This window comes from Schistocerca gregaria, chromosome X (genome assembly GCF_023897955.1).
Source record: "Schistocerca gregaria isolate iqSchGreg1 chromosome X, iqSchGreg1.2, whole genome shotgun sequence".
NCBI classification, from domain to species: domain Eukaryota; kingdom Metazoa; phylum Arthropoda; class Insecta; order Orthoptera; family Acrididae; genus Schistocerca; species Schistocerca gregaria.
The window spans coordinates 591790532-591812207 of NC_064931.1; the positions used below are offsets into that span (position 1 = coordinate 591790532).

General features: G+C 38.5%; 1 protein-coding gene across 1 annotated transcript in view; it reads right to left on the reverse strand.

Moving 5' to 3' along the window:
- Positions 1–603: 603 nt before the first annotated feature.
- LOC126298232 (uncharacterized) overlaps positions 604–21676 on the reverse strand; it is a 99003-nt gene continuing 77930 nt past the window's right edge. Inside the window, exons 4-5 of the mRNA XM_049989538.1 lie at positions 21030–21089; positions 604–1488 (exon numbers count right to left, since the gene is read on the reverse strand). Of these exons, the coding sequence (XP_049845495.1) occupies positions 1448–1488; positions 21030–21089 (101 nt within the window). The 3' untranslated portion in view covers positions 604–1447. The remainder of the gene's footprint in view (positions 1489–21029; positions 21090–21676) is intronic.

Sequence of the window (21676 nt, forward strand, 5' to 3'; positions counted from 1 at the left end):
ATTATAAATGTGTGACATCATCTGATTTCTCCTTTATTCATTTCTACTCAACAGAACTGAGATTCTAAACTAATTCTGAAACACTTAAAATATCTATACCACTGGCCCCATAACGTTCTGAGAAGCAGATTATGTCAACCAGCTTTGATGACTCTGATTTACCAATGCAAATAAATAGTTCATTAATTTTATTCCTCAGTCCTTGAATATTTTGACACAATATGGATTGCTGGCATTTTACACAGACTGAACTATAACTGAGTGGAAATAAAATTTCTAGTGATTGCAAAAAATTGCCAACTAAGGTTGCTTGTATGAGTGTAGTGTGCTATAATTTTTCTATCTAATTTCTTTCTCAAACTGAATGTTTGTTTCAGCCCTAACAGCTCTTAATACTTTCTGTCCTTCCAAGGTTAGAAAAGCTGTTGGTATGATACCTGTAATCACTGATATTTTACTACAAATCCCTTAGGTTTTCTACTATCAGCCCTGCTAGTTAAATATTACAATTCACAGAAAAATTTACAATATTTTTCAGAGTTTCTGACTTACTATTTTTCTTCTCTTGCATTTTATAATGATAACTATTGCATCAACAGGGACAACAAAAAAAATTGTTCAAATGGCTCTGAGCACTATGGGACTTAACATCTATGGTCATCAGTCCCCTAGAACTTAGAACTACTTAAACCTAACTAACCTAAGGAGAACAAACAACACCCAGCCATCATGAGGCACAGAAAATCCCTGACCCCGCCGGGAATTGGACCCGGGAACCTGGACGCGGGAAGCAAGAACACTACCGCACGACCATGAGATGCGGGCAACAGGGACAACATCATGAAGCATCACTGTCAAGTAATAAGAGGGCAAGGTTTTAATCTGATTACTTTTTCATATTAAAATCTCACAAATTTTGTATAAATATGTGTCACAATATGAAAACTGCCTGTGTACTGCAGTTAAGCAGCTTGAAGTTTCCGAAACCAGCTGTCAAACTGACTTCACAATATCACATATGCCCGTCTTCAGTGCATCGCATCAGGAGAAATGTAGACTCCCCACTCAATCATCACTTATAATTTGTGCTGCTCTCCACATGTAGCAAATAAATCCTGTGCTTAAACGTTTAGGCTACACTTAAATCTGACTAAGGTTATGTATTCATGACAGGAGCAGAAAATTGTTCTTTATTTCAACAGACAATTTCACAATGAAGACAGTCACAATATATATGTACTACAAACTATCAATGCATATACAACTACCAACTTAGACTAGTTCCATCCAGCAACTTTGCTTCTATTTTTCCATAAGAACTCTGGTGATCTTTATTGTCCTTACTGCCTGAGCCATGTTGATCCAATGTAGTGAGGTTAAGGAACTCCGCAACCGTTGGCAAAAGTTTATAGTTGCACGCCAACGGTGGTGGAGTTACCATTCCTCACTACACATTTAATTGTGAAGATATGTCTCTCCAGTCCTCATCTGCAATAAAGATACAGAGTCATGAACCACAATAACTATTTATAAATAAATGGCGAGTTTGAAATTACAGTAAGCAATATATATTGGTGTCCTTAAATAAATAAAGCTCAATAGTTTTCTAGCTTAAAAAGAGCAATTTGAAAGCTACTGGAAGACCATCCAACTGTATACATTAACCCCAGCCCGTTATCAACATTTCAAAACAGTATACATGGCATCATAATTTTAAAGAGGTTGATTTACAAAACCTTTTGGTACAGTGTATTATAGTTCAGACACTGAATGTATTGTGGAATTGTATGTATAACATCTCTGGTTATTTCCGTCACTAAACTGTGTTGACATTCAAAGTAAAAATGTTTCATGCACTATTTTTCAGAAGATTTTCTACAAAAATAAAACTTAAAAATGCGTCATGCAAGGAATTACCATAAATGAACAAGAAAGAGTAATAAATATTTGAATATGCTTTTTATGGGTATATTATACACATTTAACAGTTTATCAATGATACATTCAAAAATAATTTGAGATATCACTTGTAATACTAATTTATTCACTTGTAACAGGAAGGATCTGATAGCTCTGTGTGAAACTGTCGTAGTAACTCTGAGTTCAAGCTATTAAGCAACAAGGAATGTGTTAAACAAAAATATTGTAAGAATAATGCAAGGAAGGAGGAGAGCATTTCTGTACAATCTCAGCTTGGCCATAGTTCTCTTCAGTAGCAAATACTTATTGTATTTCATATATCGGAAGGTTTACTATATATTCATTTTCTTTTTTAAATATTATGTACAGAATTAAATGGATAGCCGATCTTTCCCAGTTTTAAGAAAATATAATTGCCATTGATTTCTTTCTTCTTCAGTTGCTATTGGTATTGGGAAACACTGGTAAAAATAATCAATTGCAGTTGTTGTACATAGTCCACACTTTACTGAATTCAAAAAAATTCTATTCATCTGAAGGTGCTTATGAAGTAAGCTCTATCATCTATAATAGTTAGAAAAGTACTTTGTCAACTTTATAAGAAGTAAATACAATACACATTCTCAGTATTTTCTAGATAATACAGCGCAGAATAGAAATTTCATAGGAAGTGTTTGCCTATAATAGATTATGTCAAATATTGGATCAAGACCACATTGCTTTGATATGGAAAAATCCGAACAAAACAAGTGAAAATAATATTTCATATACTGTGGACACTTGTTATTTGTAGAGCCAAATAAGCATATCAGTGATACTTCACTTGCATTCAGTAATTCTATTTTGGGTAAATGGAAAAGAGTTAATGTGCATCGACTACCTATGTCTACATCAAACACTACTTCTGGTTTATATAATGCACTATATTTCCTTTTCTTATGTTTCTGAGTCTCTTATACACTCTTCTGATATTTGCTTGGAATTTTCTGGAAGTGTCGATTAAACAAAAATATTACAGATATTATGATCTTAGTTACGCTTGCAAAAGAATATTATGAATATTGAATTTAAAAACTTTAACCATGTGTGAAAATGAAGAATGGAAAACCTCGACTTTAGCACACTTTTGTTTTTTCCAGGAATGCCTTGTGGTGTGGTAAGAATCAGTTTCAAATGTGAATGTTATCAGTCAAATGCATCTGGGTTATTCAATGGGCAAGCATCTGGTTAGTTTAGGAGGTGGATGAGTCACAAAAGTTTTCTGGCAATTAATGTGACTTTTGTCTCTGGTAATGCTTTGTGTCTATACAAAAGCCCATATACAGCATGGTTCAGACACTATGTTAGTCAGTAGTACCTTCCAATACCTGTCTGAATAAGCTGTCACAGGCCGGTGGAAGAGAGGGGCATACCATCTCCTGTAAGACCATGACTGATAAAGTACTGTGGTAACTAAACAAACCTTCAGGTTGATATGATACCTATGTATAATGGTATTATAAAATCACATATTGTGAATCACACATTCCTTAGATCCCTAATCAGGTCATATGCCCTATTAACCTCTAATGATGAATACCTGTATATACAGTAATTTCTTCTTGAGGTGACAGCATTGTAACTACATTACTAGTTAACACAGTATAATGCAGTCAAAGCCCTGTTTGTTATATTTTATGTTCGTGTTATACAAGACAACTGTAAAAGTAAGTTTCAAAAGAAAATTAATAATACTTTATCCATACTCATTAACTGCCATCAACATCTATACTGCTATAATAGAGATGATGTGGAACAAGGTGAACCTATTGTGAGATAAATAAACACTTATTATAAATTGTGGAGAGTATGAATAATGTTTTCCTAATTAATATTATACTAACTGTGAATGGTTTAAAAACTTGCCTAAATGTGGCATGTCTCAGAATGTTGAGCATTTCCTTCAGGAATACCACCTCATGAACTAATGTAGCTGAGAATGTGTATGGGTGAGGTTATGTGTTCTGTATCAGTTATCTCTGAACAAGAACACTGCACAAAACCTTGGCTAAATTTTCAGTCTCGCCTGTGGGCCTATTGATCACTCAGTACATCAGCTATGGAGAGTTATTACATTCATTCATGCCATTATGTGTACACCAGTCAAAGAATAGTGCAGTTGACAATGACAAGTTCAGAGTTACTATGCTGAAAGTAAAAATTTGGAGAAGGTAAATCCAAGCATTTATTTTTATAGTATTATAAAATAATTGTGAAGCTGTTACAGGTTGTCCATTAACTGAGTTTGGTGAGTATACAGAGAATAAAACAGTTACATCGTTTTTCAAGCAACCATACCAGTATTTACTTGAAACGACTAAGTAAAACTATTAGAAAAATGAACTTTCAGTCCACTTCTAAATTTAAGTGCTTTGTTACTTTGCTATGTTACATGATCTGAGGTTTCAGAAAAACTGACAATGAAGCCACAACGAATCGGAAATAGAAGTTTCATCCCATCTGTAATGAGTACACACAGATTTCACTTCACTGAGGATTGTGTTCAGCATACTCCCTATTTGTGTAGTCACTGTAATCTAAGGGGTAGTCAAATGAAAACGAGGCAGGTGGAAGAAAGTAAACTGTTTATTACTTCAAAAGTAATCGCCATAACTGTAAACACATTTATCCCATAGTGAGAAAAGATGGTCAGCACCTCCATGGAAAAATGTTTGCAACTGCCTCCTGAACCGTGATTGTAGCCACGTATGCAACTCTTCATCCGATGCAAATTGACGCTCACAAATATCTTTCTTCAGAGTTCCAAAAATATGGAAATGACATGCAGAGAGATAGGAACTGTATGGAAGATGTGTAGGGGCTTCCCAGCGAAACTTGTGCAGCACAGTCGAAACAACCTTGGCAGGATGTGGGTGGGCATGACCCTGCAACAGAATCATGCCGTCCGTCAACATTCCTGGGCGTCTGGACTTGATGGCGCGTTTCAGTTATTGCATAGTGTCTATGTACTGCTCTTCATCCGATGCAAATTGACGCTCACAAATATCTTTCTTCAGAGTTCCAAAAATATGGAAATGACATGCAGAGAGATAGGAACTGTATGGAAGATGTGTAGGGGCTTCCCAACGAAACTTGTGCAGCACAGTCGAAACAACCTTGGCAGGATGTGGGTGGGCATGACCCTGCAACAGAATCATGCCGTCCGTCAACATTCCTGGGCGTCTGGACTTCATGGCGCGTTTCAGTTATTGCATAGTGTCTATGTACCGCTGTGCATTAATTGTGGCGGCGTGTTCCAGAAAGTCAGTGAGCAGCGGGCCCTTGCAGTCAAAGAAGAAGTCCAGCGTGGCTTTCCCGAAGCTGGCACACCTATTGTTTTGACTATGCTGCAATAGTTTTACTCTGAAACCCTTAGACACCATTCACTCTTACTAACTTTTTATATTCGTTCTGCAGTATTTCATAAATACTCCAAAATTGGGTTTGTTAGCTGGTTTTGTGAAATATTTGTTGGTGTTCGTTGTGACAACAACAGAAAACAGCTACACCTGCACATCACAGAAGTGAAATGTTCCCAGCATTTTGTAAATACACAGGTCTGCAAAACTTAAGGACAAAACTAGCTTTCGCATGATGTGTGACTATCAAGTAATGAAGCTCGGTGAAACTTGGAACACATGTATTAGGTTGGTGGATAAGTTCGTGTTGTTTTTCCGTAGGTTTAATAAACACGGCAGAGGCTTTAGTCATCAATATTATAGTCTCCTTCAACGCCAACGTTGGGGTAACTTTTTCGATTTCGCGACTGTAGAAATCACTCACAACCATAGGTGGAAGCACAAGCGGCCAAAGACACTACTAGCTAGGGCATAGCCACCTAAGGGAAACTAACATACACCAACAAGTGACAAACGTCGGCAAGCCCCTGCATGTCAGCAACACTGACTGGTAATTACCAGCTGCTATCAGAGTCGACCAACAGGCCACAGCAGGGACACCGACGAGCTCGCCCACTGACGCACAAACAATTCGCCAACATCACCCTACACTGTGCATCCGATATATGACCTATCTGACACAAAAACGATGATAAACCTAACTGTTGCAGGTTGGTGACGCTGATCGAGATCTCAACAACGGCACCCAGTGGCAGCCGCCGAGCAACACCACCGCACAACGTCAAAGGTATCGACGTGCATGATACCCACTACTAACAAAGCCTACCCTTGCATGACCTATCGTAGGCAGCAAGACAGCCGCTACTGCTATTACCACCCGACCTAACTATCGCAGAGGTTTTTTTTCCCTTGGCTCCTGCCTTGGTACTTTTTTTCCTCTGCCCTTCAAACCGCTACCCTACGTTAAACTTCGACCCAATCTATCTCCAGATGAGCGTGTATTAATGGTTAACCTTAACTAGACGTATGCAAACATCGCAGCACCCACATCCTGCGACACCTCACTTTAGTGAAAACTAACCCTTATACAGAGATGGCAGTAGACCTTTTGAGTTGGCCATCAAGCCGGTGTGGGCGTGGAGCGGCTCCACCTCTGTTTTGTAGAAATCACATTCTTTTGAGGCGAAGAACTCGGCGATCCACGTTCGGAGCGAATTTTCATTCGGAAAGTGCGCTCCATGAAGGTTGTTCTATAGACAGCGGAAAAGGTGGAAATCATCTGAGGGTACAAGATCAGCTGAATAATATGGGTGCGGAGTGACCTCCCATTCCAACTCCTGTATAGTGTTTTTTGTCAGTCTAGCAGAATGCGGGCGGCCGTTGTCGTGGAGTAGCATCACTTCACGCAATCTTCCTGGTCGTTGTTCTAGGACTGCCTCTGCAAGACGTGTCAGTAGCTGATAACAAATGTCAGAGGTGATGGTTACACCTCGGGGAAGCAATCCTTAGTATACCACACCGTCGCTGTTCCACCAGATGCATAACATTATCTTTTGTGGACGTGCGCAAGTCTTTGTACAGGGAGTAGCTACTTTGTTTGGGGTGAACCATTCCTTTCTTTTCGCAGTCTTCCTGGGCGTTGTTCTAGGGCTGCGCCTACAAGTCGTCTCAGCTGTCGACATTAATGTCAGCAGTGACGCTTACACCTCGAGGAAATAGTTCGTGGTACACCACACCGTCGCTGTTCTACCAAATGCATAACATTATCTTTTGCTGATGCGCACAGGTCTTTGCACGGGGAACTGCTACTTTATATGGGCTCAAACAACTCCTTTCTTTTCGTTATGTTAGCATAAAGACATCATTTCTCATCTCTAGTAACGATACTGGATAGGAATGGTCGGTGTTGTTCGCGAGCCAACTGATGACAAGCAAGCAGAGATGCACATTTGGCTACCCGCTGATTTTGGTGATTTTGACTTAGAATATACGGTTTGATACACCCGATTTTTGGTCCTTTACCGTTGCACGCAACTGTCGCACGGTGGCGGAACGATCACAGTTCATTACACTTGCCAGTTCTCGCGTACAGTCGCGTGTATCACTGTGGATTAACGCGTTCAAACGATTTTCATCAAATCTTCCTGAACGTGTAGGGTCACAAATGTCAAAATGATACTCCTTAAAACGAGAAAACCGTTTCCTTGTCGTGCTCTGTGCACTGGTATTACCCGCTTACAGAGTGTGAATGTTTCTGACTGCCTCCGCCGTTGTCAACTCTCTATTGAACTCAAATAGAAGAATATGAGGTGTGTTAAAAAATTCCGGAACATTCGTAATTTCGCTCCAATGGCACGTTGGAGCGAAATGAGGTTGGCATCTCTGCACTCGCCTGTGTTTAATGTATAACTGCCGAAGTTTGATTGTTGTATGTCTGTAGTTATTGTTCAGTGCTGTATTGTGTCACACAGTTTGCGAATTTCGAGACTGCAGATTGAGAGGAGCAATGTGTCTGCTCTAAATTGTGCCTGAAACACAAGAAAATGCTTCACAGAGACACACCAAATGATGCAGGAAGCCTACAGTGACGAGTGCTTACACTGTACTCAGTGTTGAGGAATGGTTCACACGATTTAAAAATGACTGGATGGAGGTTAAAAATGACCCTCGTTCAGGACGCCCTTCAACGTCTACCGACGACGCTCATGTCAGGGACGTCAACGAGGCTGTGTGTGACACTCGAAGACTGGTCGTCCGGGGGATAGCAGAAGAATGTAACATATCAGCTGGATCACGTCATGAAATCCTGACACAGCATCGTATTGCAGCCAAGTTCATCCCACGGCTCATGAGTCAGGTGCAGAAAGACCTTCGCTTCGTAGTCTGTGAAGAGCTTTAGGACCGCGCAAATGAGAATTGGTGATGAGACGTAGGTCTACGGTTATAGGTTATAATGTTGAGACCAAGGTTCAATCTTTGAAATGGGTCGGGGATGGTTATCCAAGAGCAAAAAAAGCTCGTCACGTTAGGTCAAATGTCTAAGCCATGCTCATAGTATGCTTTGACTTTGCAGGATTAGTTCATCATGAATTCGTGCCATAGCGACACACTGTTAATCGATCGTACTATCGGGACGTGTTGCGATGCCTATGAGAAAATACGAGGAGGAAGTGGTCTGAAATGTGGCGAGACAAGTCATGGCCCTTGCATCGCGATAACGCACCCGCACATTCATCCCTGTTGATGCCTGACTTGCGCAAAAAACGAAATCACCGTGCTGCCTCATCCTCTGTGCTCTCCAGACCTGACCCCGTGAACTTTTTTTATTTCCAAGGTTGAAAACCCCGTTGAAAGGAAGAGGTATGGCAATGACAGACGAGATAAAAGAAAATCCACAGACGGTGCTCCGCGTAATCCAGCAAGACTGCTTCCGGGAGTGGAAATGGCGTTTAGAGCTGTGTACCAATTCTGGTGGAGAGTATTTCGAAGGAGGCCGCGCACAATTAAGTAAAAGGTAAGCTTAGAAAAATTTTGTGGACAAAGTTCCGGAATTTTTTGAACAGACCTCGTACGTCGGAAATGTTCCGATATCTCCACTTGACACTCCATTTACTAGCGTCTGCAGCTCCACTCACTATATTCAAATGGCAAAATGACAATATGCGAACAGAAGTAGCGACAGTGAACTACAAATAGAAAATGACAATCGATAAATAAACCACTATCAACTGGGATACCAACACGCAAAACAAAAACGCTACTAACTTATGTACCAACCAAACAGAAAGAGCTTCTACATTATAGTACAGAAGTTGATTGAAAGAAATACACAATGATACCAACAGAAATGACTCTTTTATTGAAAGACAATGATTAGGCTGAAGTCCCTACTATTTATGGGCATTACAAAAGCTGGGACATGGTTCTTAATAAGGAGTTTGATCGCCAAGGATTGCAATGCATCTTCTGCAATGTGCTCTCATGCTGGCAGCGAGGTTGGTAAGGGGTTCTTCTGGTAGGGCGTACCATTCCTCCAGCAGCACAGCTGACAACTCCTGGGTGGTTGTGGTGCATGGGGACAAGTTGCAATACGTCTCCCCACACAAGCTCAATGGAAGTTACTTTGGGGGAATAGGCAGGTAAGTCGAATATCCTCTCGTTCCAAGAGCTCCTACACCTGTGCTGTTCAATGCAATGTCATCCACAAAAATAAACTCAGGGTCAAATGTTCTTCTGAAAAGAAGCACAATGAAAGGAGAACAGTGTAACAATAACACTGATTGGTGAATGTACAATGTTCAAAGATTTGGAGGTCCGTACACCCATGGCTCCCTACACCATAACACACGGACCACCGAAACGATAGCGTTTGACACTGCTGGACAGCCCCAGTATGGCGAGAGGTGGGAACACATATGCACTCTGGAACAATCGCCCTTAAGTTACGCACACCAGTGTATAAACGAGGGTGAGTCAAATGAAAACCTTAAATTTGTAATAACAAATCGAAATTTCGCGCCGTTATCCGGTGAGTTGGTAAGCGTGCTACAAACAGTGTGCAGAATGTCCTGTAGGTGGCAGCATAGTGCAGATGCACACATACCGTCGCAGGAACAGCATAAAGACGGCCGCCCCACTTGCGACTTGCACCAGGGAAGAACAGCGTTCTGTTATTCGGTTTTTGCGTAGTGAAGGTGTGAAACCTATTGAAATGCATCGACGAATGAAGGTTCAGTACGGTGATGCAAGTTTGTCACAGCAGCATGTCTACGAATGGAGTAGGAAGTTCGCAAATGGTGTGACTTCAGTGGAAGATGCTCCTCGTCCAGGTCAGGCACAACGAGTTGTGACTCCACAGAACATTGCAGGAGTTGAAGCCATAGTGAAGGAAAACCGCCGAGTGACACTGAATGACATTGCAGCATATTTACAGATTAGTCATGGGTCGGCACACCGCATTAGGTATGATGTGCTCCAGTTTCACAAAGTGTCTGCAAGATGGGTGCCACGGCATCTGACTCCTGAAATGAGAGAACGACGTGTTGATGCATGTGAAGAATTTCGGTGCTTTGAACGAGAAGGTGATGGCTTCCTTGCAAGAATCGTTACTGGGGACGAAACCTGGGTTCACTTCCACCAACTGGAAACGAAGAGAGCGAGTGGGGAATGGTGGCATTCCTGATCACCAAAACCAAAGATGTTTCGAACAGAACCATCAGCAGGGAAGGTTATGCTGACTCTCTTTTGGGAAGAAAAAGGCGTCATTTTGGAGCATTACATGCCCACTGTCACCAATGCATCATACACAGGTCTCCTAAAAATCATCTGCGGCCAGCAATCAAATCAAAGTGACGTGGATTGATGTCAGCAGGTGTCCTTTTTTAACATGACAATACAAGGCCCCACACTGCCCGTACAACAGTTGCAACAATCACAGACCTTGCCCCAAGTGATTTCCATATGTTTGAACCACTCAAACACGCAATGGGAGGAAAGAAGTTCCGTTCTGATGAAGAGGTGCGCCACGCTGTGCATGAGTGGTTGTGCAGACTAGGAAAAGAATTTTCTTCTAATGGAATTTGTGCACTTTGTAAGAGCTGGAGGACTTGCAATGAGCGTGGAAAACATTATGCTGAAAAGTGATGCAGCTTTGTACTACTTCTGCACAATAAGTAATATTTAAAAAAATATTAAGTTTTTCACTTGACTCACCCTCATAACCTCTTAATGAAATACGGCACTTTCTGTAAAACGAGTCATAATGATAAAGATGACTTGTGGAAATGTCTAAATGCATTTTATAAGCACAACAGAATGAAAATTTCATTTTCAGGAAAGAGGAAAGTTAGACAATTATAACAAATATCGGAAACCTAAAGAAAGATTAATTAATGATGAATGTAAAATACGTGAAGTTTAGCTATATGGATAACAATTTGAATAATTTAGTGCACAACAGAATATGGTAATATGATGAATACTAAATTATGTGTTTTCAGTAGCAATCCAAAACAGAACTGACATAAACATGACAACAACTGTAAATCTAAACAAGTACAAATTGATGTTACAATATTAGTTTAGGAAGAAACAGTATTTTACCAAAGGGATTGGGCAACAAAACGATAATTCATATTCGTGTGCAATATGGCACCTATGTATTTCGTGAGGGCTGCATTATATTGTTGAACGACATAAGTATTTGGCAGATGGTGTTTGGTGAATCTTAAGCCCTCTTATTTGGTTTATAACAGTAATACTGTCGAAGTTTTTCAAGTATATGGCATATTGCTAGGAATACATTTTGATACACAACACAAGCTTCTACCTCTGAGTTATCTGGTTAGAAGAAAAGGCTTTTACTAAATAACGTATTTCCCATGTGGTTACACTAATATCCAAGATGACTAACAAGGGCTAAGCCCGTCCGGTTAGCCGTGTGGTCTAACACATGGCTTTCGGGCGGGAAGGAGCGCCTGGTCCCCACCACAAATCCGCCTGGCGGACTTGGGTCGAGGTCTGGTGAGCCGGCCAGTCTCTGGATGGTTTTTAGGCGGTTTTCCATCTGCCACAGTGAATGCGGGCTGCGGTAGTCATCGTGGGGTTGTGGACCACTGCAGCTGAGCGTATTTTTAATTAGACTCAATACTGGTTCCCATGCCTTGCTGAGGTTATAGCCGCAATCTCGGTTGATGAGTCCGTCCCTGGTACGAATTCCGATACTCTCTCTAACGACGCTGTCCCAATATTTAGATGTCTATGATAAGACCCTGGTATGTTGGAAGTCCATTTCGTGATTTTCGGACAAGGATTGCTCTGCTACAGCCGACTTGTTGGGGTATCTAAGTCGAGTGTGTCTCTGATGTTCTCAGCAACGATCTTCGATGGTGCACACTGTCTGTCTAACATAAGTCTTCGCACACTGACACGGAATCTGGTATATGCCGGATCTGTACAAACTGAGATCGTCTTTGACACTTCCCAATAATGCTCATGTTTTATTGGGTGGGAACATTCTTTTGTCCAAAAATATGTTTGAGAAAAGATGTACAACATTTCAACTTCCCTTCAACATCTGTATATAGGTGACATGTGAAAAGTAAAGATTGTCCTTTAACTTTGACTATAGTGATGGGAACAATGGCATTCAAGTCACAAACTTCCAAAAGAATAGTATTTTCTTAGAAAACTTTTAGGTACATTATTTTTTCTGATCCTCTAGGAATTACTTGTAATCCTCTTACTTCTGTTATAAGGAGTGCCTCTGTGTAGCACTGAAGTACCCTATGAATTATCACAATGACTATTTGAGATTGAGTTATACTCTCTGTGGTTCTCAAAATCCCTCAACTTATATGATACTGAATTAATGTCACAGTTCTTTATTTTTCTAATTTTTGGCACTTTCATTCAAGATACTGATCCTTCCAGCGTAAAGTTTAAATATCTAAAAAGAATTTTTCTGCGTTAAGCTCATCTAAATGAGCACCTTTTTCATTTCTTTTTAATTTCATTTATTTTCGTTTCTTTTTCAGTCAATATGTCAACTAAACTCTTACTTAACTTCCTTTCTATATTCTTCTGATGAAGCATTTTTATCTCACTTTGTAAAATACATCCACCAGTAAGCCAAAGCATTGTGACAAGTGTCCACTGTGAGATTGCTGATTAGTGGCATTGTGAACAAATGACAAGGTAAGGACAGTATATAACTGAAGCAAAGGCAAATGGGGAATCATTCCAGTGATGATATGGCCCATAAATGAGAAATTCCACTAACATATGTGACTTCAACAAAGGCCAATTTATTGTGGTGTGGCACCTGGAAATGGCGAAGCTGGTCAGATGTTTGCATAATACTGTCATGAACACCTATGAAAAGTGGTTGAAAAATAATGAAACCATGGACAGGCAATGACCAGATGGTGGACATCCACACCTCTCCTTAGAGTGTGGAGGTAGGAGTTCTGCCCTCTCTATAAGGCAAGAAAGGCAGTAATTTGTGGCAAGTCTGATGACAAAGTACAGCGGTGTTGGAGGTACAGTAACTTTAGAGTTCAATGTTTAGTGCACACTTTTGAACATGGGAATCCTCAGCAGATGGTCCCTACATATTCACATGCTGACCCAATGACATCATCAATTATGACTGCAGTGGGCAAGGGATGATCAAGATTGGACCACAGATCGATGGAAACATGCCTGGTCAGAAAAATCTTGTACGTTTTACACTACATCAATGACTGCAACCAGATATGCTATCATTCAGGAGAATGTATGCTTGAAACATGCACCTCATCATGGATGCAGGATGGTGGTGGCAGTATTTTGCTATGGGAGGCATTCACCAGTGCTTCCATGACAACAGAGGTAGTAATCCAAGACACCATGATATCTGTGACTACATAAACCTTATTGTGGACGACCTGCATGTCTTCATGCTTGATCTCTTCCCTGATAGTGATGGTATTTTCCAGAAGGATAATTGTTTGTGTCACAAGGCCAGAACCATGTTACAGTAGTTTAAGGAGCATAACAGTGAACTCACATTGATGTATTGGTTACCAAATTCTCCTGATCTGGACATGATGGACACAATTGGGACACTATTGAGCACCAACTCCATGCCCACAAATCCTGGGCTATAGTTTAGTAGAACTGCATGACTTATGCATAGATACATGGTGCCATGTACCTCGAGAAATGTACCAAAACCTTGCGAAATTGATACCACACAGGTTCACTGCTGTACTGCCCACCAAAGATGAACTAACGTGCTACTAAGTAGATGGTCATGAAGTTCTGTATCATTAACATATCCCATCTCAAAGCTCGGAAATTTTAAACTGTGGAAACCTTCTATGTCCACTGTAACATATATATTAGATATACACTTGTAATATAGTAATTCCATGTTTTATGTAAGATTTCTGTTATAGATTACAGAAATGTTTCCTACTACCATCACTGGGTTTGCAATAATATCATCGTGTAACTTAGTCAATGGCCAGGCAGTGCAATACAGTTATCAAATAATTGCTCTGAATTACTTACAATAAGACATGTTTTCACGTTTCTATTAAATATAAATTTCAAAGAATAATAATGTGCTTAGATGGATCTGCTCAGTTGTGGCAATAAATAAAAGCAGTTTTTGTTACTGTAGTTCCAGATTTCACTAAGCATGTTACTTGTTCATTGTTTAAAGACTACAACAACCTATTGGCACCCAAGTAAAAATGGGAAATCCCTTTTTACTGTTCAAAAAACTGTAAAGAAGCAGACTGAAATGACCAGGTGTTGGTGATATAAATATCAAAATTTGTCAAATGGGGGTTATGCATACATTTTCATCTACTCTCAGCAAACTGCTGCAAGCTGAATTGCAGGGGAGTTTTCAATCAAATATCTACCATTTTAATTAAAAAATGTTATACATGGCAGGCTTTTAGATTGTCCATATTTAACTGCATGAGTTTCCAGCAGATTTTTTAAAATGAATGTTGTTCATTGGAATAAATTTTAAAGTATAGTAGTCATCATTTGAATGATTCTCTAATCCTGTTGAAGCAGACTTACAAGTACACAATGTTTTTGAATCCTGAACAGTTTTTACAATGATATAATGAATATGTTGTTATATACAGTGGATACTGAAGAATGCTTCAGTAACAATACTGTACAGTTATGTTCGAGCTCTGATAGAAGGAAGGAATGGGTAGTGGAGTAATCAGTGTCTGCTTCACACAAAGATTGCTGTTGATAGAGGGGAAGCACAGAGGAAGTAAACTTCACCTCCCTCACAAAGGGTGCCTTGAGATATATGGCATTAATGCTTGTTTCTATTGAACACCTGTGAAGCTATTTAACAAAATTTACCCCAACTGTCAATGAATGGTTAAATGTGTCATGCGATTCAAATATCCTATTAATTAATATGTTCAATAATAGTGAATTTGTGTTTCAGTCCTACTTTATTGCAGTATTGTTTGCCTTAGTAAGTATGCAGCTGCTAGAAAAATAACACAACTACGCCAAAGTTTACTGATCTGTGGGTCAGTCCATACAATATTAAATCAAACAATTTTGGTTATTTTTGGACCTTAATCTCGCCAATTTCTCTGATGTGTTCTCTGATGAGTTTCTTACATATATCCATTTGTTTCTGATCAAATATGGAGATGGCGGAAGGATGGGTTGATAGGAAAATAAATTTTGAAATATTTTACAGAAACACATTAATTTTCCTCAGAGTTCATGTTTCAAAGAATTGACAAGAATTATTACATATAGAATTTTATTGTAGCTTTTGTTAAAGTGTTAGATGATATTTTGTCCATTCTCGTGTTTGTGGATATGACTGCATGTACCATCTATGATAAATATTCTTATCAGGTGTGAGTTAATTTGTTAGGTACTTACTGGAGACACGAAATTAGTCATCAGTGGAGCTGCTTTGAAGATATGTGACCTCAGATTCTACTTCAGGTTTGGTGTACAAAGTGAAGTAAATCAGTTTTCTGGTTATACCGAATAATTTGCAGGGAGTACAGGTTGTTATAGCCTGTGATATTGTTCAAAATTCTTCATTTCTCCTTCAAGATAAAATACAGTCCTGCAACTGGTTCACCAGCCAAGCCACACTGAATCATTTTGTTGTTTACTATAATGAGGCTAATACTGAGTTCAGAGATGAGAAATATATCCATTTCTGACAGCTTACAATGCAATACAGTGATATTTAAATGTTATTCAGTCAGTCTTGCGCTCAGCATCAAAGGAGAAGTTGCTTAGCATGGAGTGTATGAAACATGTTTTAATGTTCAGATGGAAGTGGTGAAAAATATCTTGACATATATCTTCAGAAGAGTGGTAAAAATATTGGTGCAGAATGGCACTTTTTGCCACACCACATGTTGAAAGATTTTGTGATAGACATGGCAGACAATTTCAAAAGACTTGCTGCTAAAGTAAGTTTAAAAAAGACACTTGGAAATAAAATCCTGAGATCCAAGCACAAGTTTACTCAAGAAACCATTCCAGGTACCCATCATGCATTATGTATAACAGAAGAATATGTATGCAATGAAATATTATTACTATCCCAATTCAGCAATTTAAAAATCATCCAAGGGAGTCATACACACTTTATCATACCAGTGCGTGAATTTCACACTGCACTTAACCCATACTACTTGAATAGTAAATTAAGCATGCAGCAAACCATCCCTAAACAGCATAATTCCTCACAAGATTTGAGCATAACTGAAGCTGGATTAGTTACCGGTCTCTTAACCAATAATATCAGTTCTTAAAGTTGGTGGCAGATTGATTACAATTTTTGAAAAGACCAATCAGTCTAAGAAATTGAAAGTTAATGTTGTTTGTCTGAAGGTATGTACTGCATTACTTGTGTTTCTCTTATCAAAACCCTAAAAACTTAGATGTGCTATTTAATTGCATTGTTACAAAGATTGAGTCTAGGACACCTACTGGAGGAGTTTATAGATTGACCTTAAGTGAGATATTGTAATTAACACTCCTTTTTTCAAGTCATTTTTTTCATTTAACGTATCATGTAAGTGCAACACCAAGTATCACAGTTCAAGTGTTTGCCTTTTGCAGCTTTTATTTTCATTTATTTTTATCCTCTGTCAGAAAACCTCATTTAAAGCTCCTCTCACAAAAATGCAAATTATGTTAATTAAAGTCATTCTTATCCACTGTTTCTATTTGAAATAATTCTTATTATGAAATATTTTATATTTTACTATATTATTAATAAATATGTAATGTAATTCCTAGTGAGCTACTTTCTCAGTTAGGTTTTGCCAGAAAGGACTTACTCCACAGTTTGTTACTACAATATCTTAGTTTTTCATATGATAAAATATTCATAATTTTGTATCTTAAGAATTCATTCTCTCTTCAGTTTGAATTTTAAACCATTATTTGTAAACATACATGTGAAAAAACATTTTTTTCAAAAAATTCAAAATGGGTGTTTCAGATTTTCCACAATATGTTTTTGGATTTTAGTAAAATCAAGCAAATGTTACAGAATTACTGTGTTACACATTAATATAAGATTAAAACCAGACTTTTAGAATGAAATCAGTTTTTCAGCTGTCTAGCATCAATAGTTTTGAAGTTATGGGCTTTTCTGTTTCATGGAACGTCCAGAAAAATGAGCAATTTTCATTCATTTCAATTTGAAGTACAACTGATCTGTGAATGAAAGGAATGTGAAATTTTATAGTCTTCTTCTTTACTCTATGAGTACACATAACAAACAAATAATAATATGTATCTGACACTATAAGGGCTAAGCCTTTGTTCATGTTGATATTTTCTGACCCTTTTACCAATTAAGGATTAGCAAGCTAAAGGCTCAAGGAAAATTGTGAAGTTCTTGGCTAGATGGAATTTAGTATAAACACTCAGTTTCCATTCTTCTTTCTCCTCATAAGAAAATACCTCATCATTGGTATCCAGTGCTAAAGGAAGTGTGGAGGGGAGGAGAAAAAAAACTGCATATTATGGAGCCAAGAAATATATACAGCGAATTCATTTAATATGTATAACACATATAGCCTTATTAATAAGATAAAGCGGAATTTATTGGAATTAATTGGTGAATATTACCATGCTTAATAAGTAGTGGGTCATCATACCCTTAATACGGTTGTGAGTGAACACCTTTAAGAAAATTCGGTTTTATGCACTTGTCAGCATACATCAGGTAGTTAATATTATGTCAAAATCATGTTTAAAATAGAAAAGTGGTACATACTACAAAGCCATAACTTTGAAAACAAAGTTCATAATGTAACCTTCCAGATTCATTAATGCTATAAGAACATCAGAATGTTCAAACCAACCAAAAACTATTATAACATAGTGGTGGCTGTGTCATGATGATATTTTGCTACCACAAAATCCATATGCAACATTTTTTATAATCGGATTTACTTAGGTGATACATGAAGAAAATTACTGCAAACTTGCCTGAGTTTCTAGAAATGGCCAGAAACAAGTATAAAATCTTGTTACAGTATATAATAAGTAAAGACGAATTTCATTACTGGTAAACATGTACTGGTGGTAATCTTTGGTCACAGAAAGCTATTTTTTAAACAGAAATAAACAGCAATTTTCATTTAGTATCTTACTGGTCTTCGAAATACAGTTGTTTGTGGAATGTTGTGTTAGTGATGGGATGTTAAACTTGTATCTTCCTTCTTTTTTGTGTTAGCCCACAAAGGAATAGTTTCTAGAAATTGTTACCATCAGCTGTCATACATAAACATTTAGCTAGTACTTGAGCCTAATATTAGAACTGTTGTTAAAATTAACGCGATCCTCCCTCTAAAGGAGGGTCTGGCTAAACTAATGTAATTACCTGAAAATGCATCTTTCGGACCCTTTTGGTACAAGTAGCAGGGACCATTTGCCACTATAATTCCACTGTCAGTGCGATAATCACTTTTTTTTACAGTACAAAATGTCGACAAGCTTTGGGTTTTTTTCAGTATTTTCAAAAGTCCGTGTGTTCCAATATATATTGTCTTTTAAGTAAGTATTTGCTATCCGTTTCAGCTGTTGATATCTACTTGTTTCGACAGTAGACATTTTTTCCCTTTTATGTGTATAATAAAGCGCGTTTCAAAATAATTACGTTACTACTATTGATCAGTTTTTAAAACGTATAGGATGTAAGTTGCAACTGGTCTGAGTGAAGTGGCAGCTACAGGTGCTTAGGCTGTGCACCGTTCCACGTGTGGATGATCGAAAGAGACCTTGATCTCGCAGCGTGAAGGGAATAATGCCTAGTTCACGAGCGAGGAGCCGACTTTCCATGTGCAAGGTTACCGGCAACTCTTCTCTCTCACTCGTTCTCTTGCACAGCACAGCCTCGCTAAGCGCGCAACAAAATTTGTTGTTTCTTACGACCAGAAAGTTGTGCAGTTACAAATAAACTGCCAACATTTTGTCTATAGGTCAAGATGTAGGTATTTAACAAGGTACGGATCAGCTGTCTATTGCTTAAGAGATATAGAACTTAGCAGGCTACCATAACGAGTTCATTTTATGCGCCAGATTTTTTTTTAGTGCTAAACTTTTCTTTACTCGTAGTTTATCACCTGTGCGACGTCTTTGCACAACAAATCCGCCTCACAGGCAGAAGGTAATCGCCCACTGATGAATTCACCTCTTAAAATACTTCGCGACGCGACCTCCTGCATTTCATTTGATTTCCATGGTCAAGGTGATGTAGTGACGTATTGTAAAACACCGTTCACACCACAACCTAAGCAACGACCGCCAGAGACGAGCGTTAAGCAGCTGCTGGGAGCGCAGCAGTTACGTTGGCAGAACTGATGGGCATCTTTCCCACAAAGAGGCCGCCAAAGGGTCTCTCAGCCGCCTACCTAGTCGAAGCGTGGAATGTTGCTTTCTGCGAGAACGAGGATGTGGAGTCTGCTGCGACTGAAACCTGAAACTCTTGCTTGTTTCCTGTTACCTAGTATCAAAATGGATCATATTACTCAGCAGCTTCCGACTATGCTTTTCAGAAATGTACTTGAGCTTTCTTCCCTACAGTAGATCTTGCTAAAACAAAAATTCTACAGGCTTGTACTAATGCTGAACTAATCTCCCTCACAACATTTTCTGATCGTCATTTTAAGCTGTGCCCCCATTTTGTACAAAAACTAATAAAAACTCGCAGTTTTTAATATGACTGACAACAGAGACGTGCCAATATCTGTACTTACGATAAGGTAACATGACTGGAAAGTTTCCAAGACCTTACTGATCAGATATAGCTATATGTATGTACCTGAAAATTTCTCACTAAACAGAAAATGCTCTCTATGTAGTACCCGAAATTAAGTCTTCCCTCGAAAATAATGTGTTCTTATTTTATTAAAGTTAAGTCTATAATCTGGTCAAATGTAAGAGAAAATCTAATTTTGTTCTTTCATTAATATTACAGTGCAGTTGTGCCAATAATTGTTTCTTACAACACACTGTGCAATGAATAAACCGACAAATATTTTCATTACAGTATTCTGAAAAGCAGACGCCTGGTTAAATTTAAGGACATGCCATGAAATACGTCATGCAGCTTTAAACAAAAGCGCTTTAAATTTCTTTTTAATTTCATTAAAACATTTTTAGATTTTTAGTTTAATACTGTATTTGGATAGACAAATAATTACTGAAACGGGTTTTATTTCTAAGTGAAGTTCAGTAATTGTTAGCATTTCTTCTACAAGTCAATAAAGTTTTGGACATTTTGCTGTTAAATCTACGATGGTGGAAATACGTTATCATATCCTAGTGTTAAAACTACGGCTTGGACGCCCACACCATTTTAAAATAGTGCCGACCAGAATCGCAATAATTAAACATTTGAACTCAGTGGCTACTTATTCCGTGTTAACTTCGTTGTTATTCTCTCTACTTATTAGTTTTGAGAAGTTAGATATCAATAGTTGTATAAATGGCGTAGTGTTTAATGTGAACAAAAAAAATGTTTCACAGGCGGAGCTCAAACAGAAACATGAACAGAAAGGGTGTTTGTCGAGTAAGTTAAAATCAGGACGGTGTTCACGAATGTGCACCGTTTTTCACTTTAAGAGCATGTATTAACTATGGTACACACACTTTCATGTATTTACAGTACAATATCTTGAAGTTACTTACCAACACAAGATTCCTGTCTTTTGGTTTCTATTCGTGGTATTGTCGTTCGAAGCCCCATACCTGCAACAAAGAAGAACCGTGGTCAAGCGTTTACTGCAAACATTCATAATTTACTGCGATACAAACTAAAGAGAATTATTCTCCTGTCCAACGAGAACTGAAACATATCTATGAAACACAAGAACTTCTTCAGCTCAGTATTCAATTTTTCTAGATTGCCTTCTGTGGAACCTTAGGCTGTCATGAAAGCGTTCATTACATCCCGTGAACAAATGAGTTCAGATTTAAAAATGAGTTATTTCAATAAAACAGAGTAATAAAAGAAGACCTGTCTGATACTGGGAAACCAGCTGTTCATTTTAGCATAAGAAGAAATGTTCAGCGAACGTTCTGAGTCTTCTTAATAATTAAAACTGTACGCTGCATGAGGGCAAGGAAAAAATTCTAAGCCTGACAGTAAAATACAATATTTTGGGTAATAATGCATTTTTTCCGAACTAGTCTGTAGCCCAAAGTTTTTTTCCAGTTGGCGTATTCCTGAAGGGCGTTTTTAGATCCTCAATATATTCATCAGCTCTAGATTCTTCGTCGGACCCATAGCTGTCCCAGCCACCAGCCATACGCTTCATTAAGTACGAAACACGTAG